General features: G+C 36.5%; 1 protein-coding gene across 1 annotated transcript in view; it reads right to left on the bottom strand.

Moving 5' to 3' along the window:
• Positions 1-13,887, bottom strand: part of MESR6 (misexpression suppressor of ras 6) — a 290,407-nt gene that overhangs the window by 6,992 nt on the left and 269,528 nt on the right. Inside the window, exon 6 of the mRNA XM_090377780.1 lies at positions 12,047-12,247. Coding sequence (XP_090233906.1) covers positions 12,047-12,247 — 201 coding nt within the window. The remainder of the gene's footprint in view (positions 1-12,046; positions 12,248-13,887) is intronic.

Raw genomic sequence — 13,887 nt, forward strand, 5'->3', positions numbered from 1 at the left:
GGGGGAGAAAGAAAGATAAATTGAGAGACAGAAAGATAGAGAGAGAGAGAAATTGAGAGAGAAAAAATGAGAAAGATAAATTGAGAGAGAGAGAGAGACACCTGCCTTATTCTCTCTCACTTGTACTTTCATATTGTCCTTAAATTCAGTTTGCAAATCTTGGTTTAGGAATGGTCCACAATGTAATGCAAGTGGTGCAATCTCCAACTTCGTTTGCAATAAAAATATCTTCGCTCAATGTTCTTCTAAAACGCAGAGAGAGAAAGCAAGAAAGGAAGAAAGAAAGATAGATAAACACAAAGAGATGCAAAGACAAAACAAGAAAGAGAGATACGAAGTAGCTTCAAAAAAGAAGATTTCTATTCACCGAGAAGTAGTTGGCACTGAAGCTAGAAACAAGCACCAGCCATTGCACTTTCAACATATCACCTTGCGGACCCTATGAATTTTTGAGGGGAGGGGGAGGGGAAGGGAGTGATGATTCTACACGCTTACATTGTTTTCACATTGGTTTATTTTCGGGATCATAGTGATGGATCCACGTCTCAACTATGATGACTAGCGGTGAAAAAAACTCTTCTTGCACTTTGACAACCTTTCACGTGCACATTGTGCCCCTTCCTTCTTCCGTTAAGGGGACAGAAATCTAAATAAATAAATTTTCTGTTTATACTCCGGCACGACAACCAAGTCAGTAGAGTTTACAATAAATCGTCAATACAAATATTTATCGTATTTAGTAGTCACGGGCTTGAACCCCGGTGCACTCAAGGAACGCGTAGCTATGCACTCTCGCTCCTGACCACTGGCCTACGCCAGGCCTCTGCAGCTGTTGATGGATGTATTCCCCACACTAATTTGGGGTTCTGCAGCTCGTTCTTTGACACTAACACGGCGATCTTCCAGGATTAATGTCTCAAATTTTGCAATACTCTCTTCTGTTAGAAATCCCAGGACGCCCAGCAGTTGTTGGGTCCTGGGATTTCTTCATCGCGCGCTGAGACTCTTCCACATTTAAATTGTTTATGGCAACGTGCAAACACACTGTAACCGGGACAGTGTTCTTCATAAACTGCGACCATTTCTTTGTGGATCGTTGGGGTGTATCCTTCGCAACCCAATCACTGATCTCTATTCCACTTCATCCAGCGTTGCAAACAAATAAAGAAATGAATTGTCACACTGAAACCAAAATTTATATGGTTGCTATAGAGATTTGAAGGTATCAAAAAAAAAAAAAAAAAAAAAAATATATATATACATATGCATATACATATGCATGCATTCTTCTACAACAAATATTTCTGGATGAATATCAGTCTTCATTGAAATCCCCCCTTTCCTCATAAGACCAAGAATTCCTCATACACACAGACTAAGATAGATATGGAGAGAGAGAGAGAGAGAGAGAGAGAGAGCATGAAAGAAACAACGACCAAGAAAAACACGCAAGGACACAGAAAGACAGATAGAGGGAGGGAAAGAACAACAAAGATGGAGAGAGAGAAAGACACACACACAGAACAACAAAGAGAGAAAGAGAGAGAGAGACAGAACGACAAGGATAGAGAGAGAGAGAGAGAGAGAGAGAGAGAGACAAAATAACAAGGATAGAGAGAGAGAAAGAGCATGAAAGAAACAATGATTGAAAGATAGAAAGACACGCACGGACACAGAAAAACAGATAGAGGGTAGAGGGAGTGAGAGAGAACAAAGCTGGAAGAGAGAGAGAGCATTAAAGAAATAATGATTGAAAGACAGAAAGACCAAGATGGACACGCGGAAAGAGAGAGAGAGAGATAACAACAAAGAGAGACAGAGACAGAACAACAAGGACAGAGAGAGACAAAGAGCATTAAAGAAACAATGATTGAAAGACAGAAAGACACGCGCGGACACACAAAAAGACGGGGAGAGAGAGAGAGAGAGAGAGAGAGAGAGAGAGAGAGAGAGAGAGAGAGAGAGAGAGAGAGAGAAACAGCATGAAAAAAACAATGATTGAAAGATAGAAAGACACGCACGGACACACAGAAAGACAGATAGAGAGAGAGAGAGAGAGAGAGAGAGAGAGAGAGAGAGAGAGAGAGAGAGAGAGAGAGAGAGAGAGAACAACAAAGATGAGAGAGAGCATTAAAGATATAATGATTGAAAGACAGAAAGACCAAGACAGACACGCACGGACACGCAGAAAGAGAGAGACAGAGAGAGAGAGAACAAAAAGATGGGGAGAGAGAGAGAGAGAACAACAAAGATGGAGGAAAGAGAGAGAGAGAGAAAGAAGAACAAAGCTAGAGAGAAAATAACGATGGACAGAACATCAAAGAGAGAGAGAGACAGAACAACAAAGATGGAGAGAGAGAGAGAGCATTAAAGAAACAATGATTGAAAGACCAAGATAGACATGAACGGATAGAGAGAGAGAGAGAGAGAGAGAGAGAGAGAGAGAGAGAGAGAGCATGGAAAAAACAATGGTTGAAATATAGAAAGACCAAGAAAGACACACGCACAGACATACAAAAAGATAGACAGAGAAAGAGAGAGAGAGCATGAAAGAAAGAATGATTGATAGACAGAGACAAAGAAAGAGAGACAGGCACACAGAGAAAGAGAGAGGCAGAACAAGACAGAACAAAGATGAAGAGAGAGCGAGAACAACAAAGATGGAGAGAGAGCATGAAAGAGAGAAAGAAAGAAATATTAATAGACAGATAGAAACCAAGAAAGACACGTGCGCGCGCACAGAAAGAATGAGTGAGTGAGAGAGAGAGAGAGTGAAATTTGAATTGGGTTATGTCTAGAAATTTCTTGTGAAGGTTTCATTGGTAGTAAATAGAAGTGGAAAGATCACCCCCCCCGCATCACCAACACCCACCTGCGTTCCTTAATTCGCAACTGGGCTCGCTTTTTAAGAGGAGGCCCTACAGAGATCACGTGCACACGTTTCCTTCACCCCCCCCCCCTCCCTTCCACTCTGCCAGACGTCACTCGATGCCTCTGGACAATTTTCGGTTTCTGATTAGTGTCGGCAGCAGAGCAAAAACAACAACGATCACCATGGAAACGCCACTGCTGTGCCCTCTGTCACAAACCGACCAGCGAGTCGTTTGTCACGAGCGTCGGCACACTCGGCAGAAGTGTCACAAAGTCAATAGTCGGACGGAGGAACTTCCTTAGGTGTCACAAAGCGACCGTAAGAAAATCACGGCAACGCTCAATTGGGGGAGAAAGCGAAGGGAGAAGAAGAGGGGGGGGGGTCAGAAGCCGAAAAGGCGAAACCCACACTGCCGGAATTGGCGAACTTCGCGGCAAGTGACGGGCGCCATTTCGAAGCAAATTTGCAGCGTCCATTCTAATGGACGCGCACAATTGTGGCAGAGCCAAGTATCGCACGGAGGGCATTGTCGTCGATTTAAATTATCTCTCGCTGTCCGGCCCTCTTCGTGTTGACGTCGCCAGTCACACACGAGTGCGCACGAGCAGTTCTTCGACCTCCGTTGCGAGAGGTAAACAACATAGCGAAGAGCACGGACAGATCGGAAGAAGCTGGAGAGGTCATCGGTCAACGGAACGATTCGTTTTGTCCCGTGAGGATTAAACCGGAGAAGTTCGTTAAAGATGACATACCAGGGGGCCCTACAACGATCGCCGACCCTTGCTACAATCAGCCGCGGTCGCGATTCATTACCGAAGGAGGTCATCTGATCTACTTCGGCAATGAATCCACCTCATCCAAAACTTCAAGAGGTTCACCAAAGTTGACTTTTAGTTTGGAATTGGATATTAAAGATTCCACGCTTATTGAAATCTATTCACACCAAAGAGAATATTTAATCCAACATACACTATATTGCCAAAAGGATCCGGTCATCCCTGAAATGTCAAAAAGAACCATACACACAATTGCGTGTCCAAACAGGTACAAAAGGAGCTGAGTTCGCGTTAAAGTGGTAAAAGAAATAGTTTTGGGCCAAGCGTTGAGCATAGAGACCACAACAGACAGTCATCATAGAATGCCATATTAGGGAACACCAAGATAAGATTCATTGAGGTGTCTGGTTACTTTTGGTAATATATTGTATTTCCCAATGGACAGTGCAATTCTTATTTGTTCTTCCACAATGGAAAGTCTTAACCTTTGTATTCATCTATGTCTGTAAATTGTGTAGTCGATTTGCTGTTTGCTGGATGAGAAACCCGCACTGCCTCACTCGAGACCGACTAACTCAGCCACGTTTTTGGAAAAAAAGTCCCACAAAAATTCCTTGCATCACTGATAGGATTCGAACGCAAGTCTTTTCCACCTGGTTGGAGAGGATAATGATTCTATGAACTGTGCTACCCACGAGGGTGTAAACTGCACGATATCTAACCTTCTATTGAACACCAAAATTCGTGTCCTCTTGCTTTTGTTGCATCTGCCAATGAAAAATTCTTTCATTTAAGGACTTAAACCCAGACGTGCAGGCTCAAAGCCCTGTAGACTACATTTTCTAATACGTTCCCCCAGTATTCCATGCCAATTCAGTTGTCCTTTATTGTACTGTCCTTACAGAGTGTCCTTTTTCAGGTGGGACATCCCCACTCTAGTACAATATTCCAAATGAGTCTCACCACCATTCGATAAACAATATAGATAACATCTTTCCTGTTAGCCAAGGCCCTACAGGTCATTAGTACACTCTGAACCATCCTGGACACCTAAATCTTTCATATTCTGAACCACCTTCTCCCCAACTCAGTGTCCGACCTGTCCCTTATGTTCATAATTCTGTTTAGGTTTTTCATCCTGAACTTAGTAACAGTATTTAGAGGGGGGTTACTGTGCGTACAGTGGACTTCGGTACTTGGTTGACTTGAATCTTGATTATAGATAGATCTCAAAATTTCAGCAGTTGTTTCTTAATTCAAAATTTTAAAACTTTTGGCCCTGGGTTCGAATCCCATCAATAACGAGAGAAATTTCATGGGCCTTTTTCACAGCGTGGCTGAGTTAGTTGATCTCAGGTGAGGGTAGCATTGTTTTTCTCCCGAAAATGGTTTTCATCCAGAAAACAAAAATTCGACCACAGAACACACGCAACTTACAGACAGTATTATGGAGCAATATGGCCTTAGTCGCTGATGCTCCTAAAATCCAATAACAACAACATACCTTGTGATGACGCTAATTGAAAAAGGTTTCTAATTTTTTGGCCAGTGAATGTACGTTTAATATACACTGCCCTACCATTAATATCTGGACACCACTCCATGGATAGGGAAACAGGTCCTATGCATGCAACACGTCACAGAACCTATAAATATGCACGCTGGTCTTCGAACAGGCAACTGGGCATGCAAGATGACACGTTCAACAGAATTGATCACCTCAACAAAAGCTAGACGCCGATGAACATGATGTAAGGAGCGCGAATCCTGGACTGTAAAACAGTGGAAAGTCCTATGGACAGACGAGTCGAGGTTCGCAATCTACCAGTCTGATGGCCGTTCTTGGGTGTGGCGAATGCCAGGGGAACAGTTTCTTCCTGATTGTATCCTCCCAACAATGAAGTTTGGTGAGGGCAACGTCATGGTATGGGGCTCCTTTCATGGTTTGGCTTGGGCCCATTAGTCGTTATCGACAAAACCATGAATGCTGTGCAATACCTGGACATTCAAGACAATTTTGCACTTCTAACATTATAGCAATACTTCGGGGAAGGCCTGTATGTGCAAGACATGCCATACTGTTCGGGTCCTAGCAGAGTGGTCTGAGGACATGGGTGTGGAAAAGTTGCTGATCTGAACCCTATCGAGCATCATCTTTGGGATGTGTTGGATCGTCGGGTACGTGCATGTAGAGATCGCCCAAAGAACAAGGCCAAGTGGAGGAACATATCACGTGACATTTATAAAAAGCTGGTTGAAGAGTATGCCACGAAGATCGAAGGCCATCATAAAAGAAAAAGGTTTTCAGCACAAAATATTAAAACACACAATAAAAGCTCTTTTTTTGTCTAAAAGCAGGTGTCCGGATTTAATGGTAGGGTAGTGTATATAAATGTCATGAAAACGTAAAAAACCCAACAACATCGTTGGAATCAGCACACAACATACATTCAAGAAACAGTTAAATGCACTATAATTTTTGTTACTTAGTGTAGTTATCAATCATTTTACAAAGAAGTCAATAACGCGTATATCTTATTTACATAATGTCATTCCAATTATCTTTTCTAAACAATTTAAATATTAAATTTTTTTAAAATGCGAAAAAATAAAATTAATAATAAAAAGAATGGCCTTCTTTCCATTATTAATTTTATTATTCTTTTTATTATTAATTACAAATCGAAGCAATAACGATATTTATTTTTCTCTACAGGAACAGAACAGAACAGAACACCAGATGTCAGTGAAGTAGCAAGTGGATGACGCCTAAAAGTAAATTATCGATTTATTTTCGTATTCATTGAAAGCGAAATAAGCAGAGAGAGAGAGAGAGAGAAAGAAGAAAATGCCAGAAAATGATTGCAAGAGTTGCATTTCGATGTTAAAGTGAAAAATTAATTTAATTAGAGCGTGTTATCAGTTTCAAGAAGTAATTAGATTTTTGGAATTTTCTTTTTTCCGGCCAATAATTTCGAAGTCTGATTAAAACGGATGTGACGTATTAAAGCAGTGATTAGAGGTGGCAATAATCAACAAATGTAATCTCTTTTAAAAATCTATTTGTTTCTAATGTACGAAATGTCGAAAAGAGGGAGGGAGGGAAGCTCTGGTAGGGTAAAAGGGAACTTATATATTACTTGTGGTGAAAAGAAAGTTTACACAGTTATAATTACCAAGTTAAAGAAATCATTAATTATCCAGTTATTCTGCAGAATTAAAGATATAAACAAGCTATTGAATGTCACAACACCATTTTTTTAAAAGATATTTTTAAATTTTCTCTACTAAGGAAGGAATGTTTATGGGTAAGCAATATATTAACACATTTTCTAAGCTATCATTAATTAAAGTTAACTACAATTATCATATTTTTGGTAAATGCACTTAATTAAAATTTTCACATGAAAAGTCACCATAAACAATTATGCAAAACACCATAATTGTTTTCTTAAAATATTTTAAGAAAATTAACTTATTAAATTTAAATAAAAATTAAATTTATTAAATTATATTTAATTATGTGCCTAACAAGCTCCAGATGCTAATTGCAAAAGGTTTCTAATTTTTTAGCAAGTGAATATCAACTCACCTTTGATGGTATTTTGAGAAATTAATTCTTAAAATATTTTAAGAATTAAATTTAAATAAATATGATAATTACATTTATTTATATGTTATTAAATCTTACTTTAAATAAATCATAAAATAAAAAATAAACAAAATTAAATTTATTAAATTCATTATTCATTTAGTGTACTATATTAGATTATTTATTTAATATACTTTAATAAAGATCAGTGTTTTTAAGAGGTTCTGTAATTTACAACTTCATTTATGATTTTAAAGTTTTACTATAATAATAATAAAAATTGCAAAAGTTTTCCAATTTTTTTGACAAGCAAGTGTATCAGATCACCTTTTATGGTATTTTGAGAAATTAATTCTTAAAATTTAAGAATTAAATTATTAAATTTAAATAAATTTGATAATTAAATTTATTTAAATTTAAATAAATGTTATTAAATCATAAACAAGGTTAAATAAAATATTAAATTTATTATTCTCAGATTATTTATTTAATATACTTTAATAAAGATCAGTGTTTTAGAGAGGTTCTATGATTTACAGCTGGATGGACAAATTCATTAAGACAAGTTCAATTATGATTTTAAAGTTCTACTATAATAATAATATGATCGAATCACCTAAGAAGCTCCAGATGCTAATTGCAAAAGGTTTCTAATTTTTTGACAGGCGAGTGTATCAGATCACCTTTTATGGTATTTTGAGAAATTAATTCTTAAAATATTTTAAGAATTAAATTTAAATAAATTTCATAATTAAATATATTTAAATTTATATAAATGTTATTAAATCTTAAACAAGATTAAATAAAATATTAAATTTATTATTAATTTATTGTGCTATATTAGATTATTTATTTAATATACTTTAATAAAGATCAGTCTGTTTTTGAGAGGTTCTGTGATTTACAGCTGGACGGACAACTTCATTAAGGCAAGTTCAATTATAATTTTAAAGTTCTACTATAATATTATTGTAATAGAGTTTTATATTATTATTACATACAATTACAGCTGGATGAACAACTTCCAGCTATCATTCATAATAAATTCAATAACTGACTCATTAAGATTCAATTATGATTTTAAAGCTCTAGCATGATAATAATAATATGATTGAATAGTCTAAGTAGGTCCAGATGCTAATTGCAAAATGTTTCTAATTTTTTGGCAAGTTAGTGTATTAGCTGAACTTTGAGGGTATTTTGAGAGATTAGTTCTTAATTTTAAGATTTAAATTATTAAATTTTAATAAATTTGAAAATTTAATTTATTGAAATTTATATAAATGTATTAAATCTTATTTTAAATAAATTACAAAATAAAAAAATAAACTTAAAGAAACAAAATTAAATAAAATATTACATTTATTGAATTACATTAAATTCCTTATTAATTTAGTGTACTATATTATATTATTTATTTAATTGGAAGACAGAACTTTAAAATCATAATAATATGATTGAATCAACTAAGCTGCAAATGCTAATTGCAAAATGTTTCTGATTTTTTGGCATGTGAGTGTATCAGCTCATCTTTTATGCGAAATTAATTCTTAAAATATTTTTAGAATTAAATTATTAAAATTTAATAAATTTGATAATTAAATGTTATTAAATCTTACTTAAACAAAATTAAATTAAATATTAAATTTATTATATTACATGAAATTCATTATTAATTTATTAAACTATATTCAATTATTTACAGCTGGATGGACAACTTCATTAAATATAAATAAATAAATATTAAATATAATATATTTGCCAAAATCTTTGGCAAAGGATGCTAAGAAAAACAGCAAGGGCTTCTTTACTTATATAAACTGTAGAAGCAAGGGGATGAATCAGATTGGTCCATTTGATATTGGTGGTTCGACTGTTGATGATCCTGCTCAGATATCTGATAATCAGAATGAGTATTTTGCATCTACATTCACACATGAGGAGTTATTCAATGAGGGGAGTGCCAGAAGTTTATCAAACTCTAACAGGGTGGTTAATGATTTTGTAATAACTGAGAGCAAAGTGGAGGAGAAATCGTTGAAGTTAAAGATAAGAAAGGCACCTGAGGTGGATGGGATCTATTCAGTTATATTAAAAGAGGTGGCAAAGGAAGTAAGCAAACCCTTAGCCATAATTATGAGAGCATCCTTGGACTCAGGGGAGGTCCCCACTGACTGGAGATGTGCAAATGTGTCTCCAATTCACAAAGGGGATCTAAGGGTGACGAGTAATTACAGACCAGTTAGTTTAACTCTGTTCACGGGAAAAATAATGGAGTCACTGGTTAAAGATGAATTGCAAGATCATCTTGACAAGACTATGAAGGATGTAGAGTTGAGCGAGTACAGAGAAGGGCAGCAAGATTGGTGAGGGGAATGAAGGGGTGGTCTTACCAAGAAAGGTTTAAGTTCTGCAGATTACAGTGTTTGGAGAGTAGGCACCTGCAAGGTGATCTGATTGAGGTGTATAAGGCCTTGAATGGGTTGGGCACGCTGAATGCTGATGGAATTCTTCCGCTTGCTCAGATTACGAACCTGAGGGGGCATAAATTCAAATTGAGGAAAGACAATTATAGAATTGATATGAGGAAATTTTCTTTCAGCCAGCGGGTAGTTGATTGCTGGAACAAACTTTCCCCTGTCATTGTGGAAGTTGATTGCTTAAATAAATTCAAGGAGGGACTGGACAAACTTTGAGAGGGGATGAATGTGCGAAATTGTGTTTTTTTTTTTTGGCTGATGTTACATAAGCTCATACGCTTGCTTTCTTGTATCACATGCTTGCCTATTACTATTAAGGCAAGTTCAATTATGATTTTAAATTTCTACTATAATAATTATTATAGTAGAGTTTTATATAATGCTTTAATAATATATTATAATTAAAATTTTAGTAGAACTTTAATAATAATATGATCGAATCTCATAAGAAGCTCCAGATGCTAATTGTAAAACGTTTCTAATTGTTTTGGCAAGTGAGTGTATTAGCTCACCTTTGACATCTGCTATAGTAAATTTATAGAATACTTTTTTATAAATCCGCTAGCATGTTTTAAGGGGCATTATTCTACAGCAGAACAGGCTTGCAAGAGTTACCTTGATATTGCATTACTTTCAAACAGTTGGCCTCGGTTTGAAAGTAGTACAATACCAAGACAACTCATTGCAATGGCAAAGGTTGTCTTGCTGTGAGCATCTTAGCTAAACAGTCCAACCCTTGCTGGCCTAAAAACAAATGAAAGAACAAGACAGCCCTGAAAACTTTTTACAATGTTTCTGATGCCATATAACGTTAGCTATAACTTTAACGTTATATTAATTATATATTTATAATATGTAAATGATAATTAATATAAATTAATTTCAATAATTATTAACATAATTATCATATGTTAATTTTTTAAATTTGAATAGCTTTTCATCCACTATATATCTAAGCTTCCTTTACCTCGAACCTTCTTTATGAGTCATATACTTCGAAAAATACGGTATCTATATAAAATGGCATTGCTTATTTAACTACAAATACTGAAAAAATTTATAAATCACTTCCTAGAAAAAAAACTAATTTATTTACATAATATTATTAATGAAAACCCGACAATCACTAGTTATTAAGTTCATATGAAGAAAGGGAACAGCTGATGAGGACAAAACAGGTATTCTGAAACTTGAGCATCAAGGCAAATTAATCCAGCTAACAAGATTAAAAGGCTATTACAACTACTAGAGATAATTATAATTTATTTCGCAGATATAGCTTCTAATCCGTATTTTATTACATTTAAGGGTATTGAATCTTCATCCGCATAGTTTGACAAGATAAGTGGCAGACCCGGTTTGTGTACACACAGGTGATTCGGTTGGAAACATAAAATGTTTAAAGCAAAAGGACCGAGGTATGCAAGGCTTCAATGTGTACTGCAGTCAATAAAGTCCTGTATTAGTTGAATAAAAAAAGATTCTTTCTTTGCCGAGGAATTCTTCTAAATATCTGAAAGGGTGGTTGAAGTCACATTTTATTGGTGCTGTAAATCATGACTGTTTAATCCCTTCGATTCGCCTATAACGACGTCCTTTAACCACGGAGAGGTTGGATGAAAAATCAGAGTTTCCGGGACATTCAAAGGAGTCACAAAAAACCGCGAGAAGTATGGACTAAAATATCCGCAATTTACAGTGGCTGAAGATGGGATATCCACTTCCGGAAGAAATGACTGTGGAGGGAAAAAATATTACAATTATCTACTCTTTTGTAAAACAGCAGGAATTGATTCCATGAGGTGATCCATTATCTTAACTGTACAAACTGAGAAGGTGGAATAATTGTGGTGAAAACGGCATGGTTTGGGACCAAGGATATGGTAAAACGACTACTGCATATTGTAGAATTTTTTCAGATCCAAGGGCCATCGTGGTGAATTTATCATCTTTCTTCCTTCCTCCATTCTTGAGATCAGAAAAGCAGAGGATGCGTTACACTCATACCGAATGAACTAGACGGAGCTCAATAGTTCAATCTATGCCATATTCAGTTCAAACTAATTTAGGTACATTGAGGTCCCACAAGATACTGAAGTTCTGTTTCTGATAGACAGGCAGTTTATATAGCGATAGAACAATCAACGAATTCCGAACTAATACCAACTACCATTATGCAGTAAAAATTAATAAATACCCGGGTTTATGGTGTCATAGAAGACAAGTACTGATCTCTGTGGTGTTAATCTTTCCCCCTCCCCTCCCTATTAAACAGAAATAAAGCATAAATTGTCAGCCCTGACTTCAATTTATAAAAATGCCTTACCTCGCTATGGTCACCATGGCCGGACGTGGTAGGCGTTGTAGAAACTTGAAAGTTTCATTCATCAGGTCGCCTATTTGGCTACGGGTACTGACATGGTGAGGTAACTCGGTGTCATCGCAAGTACATCCCGCGTCGTGTAGCAGCTCGAAGTCAATTTCCTGGCCTTCAAAACTTGACAGAAGCTTAGCCATCTGTCGCCGTCTACAAGAAAAAAAAAACACAAATAAAACCGGCAGTTATGACGTCCCTAATTAGCCATTTTAGTAGAGTAATTTTCCTCAACAAAAGAAACCACTTACATTCACACAGCTACTCCCCCTGGTGGTAGAGTTGTCACCTGCAAAAAGAGCTATACGAAAACAAAATCGTTGTATTTGTTTTAAGAAAATTACTGGCAACCTAGAACGCCCATTAGCCTGAATGAAGAACTTGAACTGACTCCAGACCCCACACCTCTCTTAGGGATATTATTCATCGGTAGTTGGGGGATCTGAATACATTATGGAACACAATGCATGGTGATCTATCTTTTCATAATGACAGAAAAATAAACATTTGAAGCTAGCACAAACACACACCGGTTTGAAGATGCGCAAGTTATTCAATTTTTATGTGCTTGGTGTACTGAGCAGGCAATCTGCCAGAGTCTTTGTAGACTACACCATCAGGGTCATTAATAAAGTCAATCCGAGGGTGGTCATCTCTCACTTCAATTTTAGCCGGCTAAGATTAATGATGACATCTTTGCAACAATTATTTCTCACACATTAGGTAGGACCAGACATACCTGCCCTGTTACTATTCTGGGGATGAAAAATCTAGTACTGGTTTAAAATATTTTCTTTTGAAAATTGCTTTTGGCAATGCAAATAACTACATATGAAAATTGGAGAGGAAAAAAAAAAGTTATCCTCAGTCTGAAATAATAATTGAAAGGCTGTACGAATTGTGGCACCTGGAGAGGGTTGTGGTCCTGTCTGTTTAACTGACTGTTTTTCTCTGCCACCCTAGAAAACATTACGCAAAAGGGAACACAAGGTTTTTAATATTTGTTACTGTAGAACAGTGAGGCCGTTGACCGCTAACCCGTCTGCGATCCGCACCCCAGAGCCCTCCTCCAGGGGAAAAGGGATGTGAGCTCATTGTTCCCGAGCAGGTGAAAGAAAGGGATATCTCTGCCAGCTTAACTGATTCTTTCCCAAAAGGAATATGGTGACAGTTGTTCAGACGGGAGTTCAAAGGCCCACAGAAGGACCCTTTTTAACTACATGACTTTCTTCTCTGTGTGTGTTACTATAGGGCAGGTGAGAGACATGTCCAAATGTTAGTCACCCTACAGGAAATAATGAAATTGCGTCCGTTTAACATGCAGATGGTTAGATTTGAGTAGTGATGAGATTTCTGCTTATTGGGACATTGCCTCGATTGCGATAGAGAGAGAATGGAGTGGTTATTAACCCCTAACGGTTAACCCTTACGTGTATCCTGACCCAGGGGCGTCTGGCGATGTATACGTCATGAACAGATCGGCGTAAAAAATAGAATGGTAGGCAAAAAAGTAAATTTATATATAATAAAAGTTACCTTAAAAAAATCCAAAGATTTAACTTAAAGAGTCCAACCTCTTTTCAATAAAAAGCCATCACACGATGGCGTTTATTTAAAAGAGGTCTGAATGCAGATTCTTGAGTTAATTTATATATTTGTTAGTAAGTTAAGGTTCTGTTGTTTTTTTTTTTTTTTTTCATCTACTTCATTCCCTACTGTAATTAATGACCTTCGTTGATACATATAAAATCCGTGGCTCTCCTGACAACAGTACCCTAAATTTGGCAAATCTT

Source organism: Mastigoproctus giganteus, chromosome 7 (genome assembly GCF_048544385.1).
Source record: "Mastigoproctus giganteus isolate SK-2022 chromosome 7, ASM4854438v1, whole genome shotgun sequence".
Lineage (NCBI taxonomy): Eukaryota > Metazoa > Arthropoda > Arachnida > Uropygi > Thelyphonidae > Mastigoproctus > Mastigoproctus giganteus.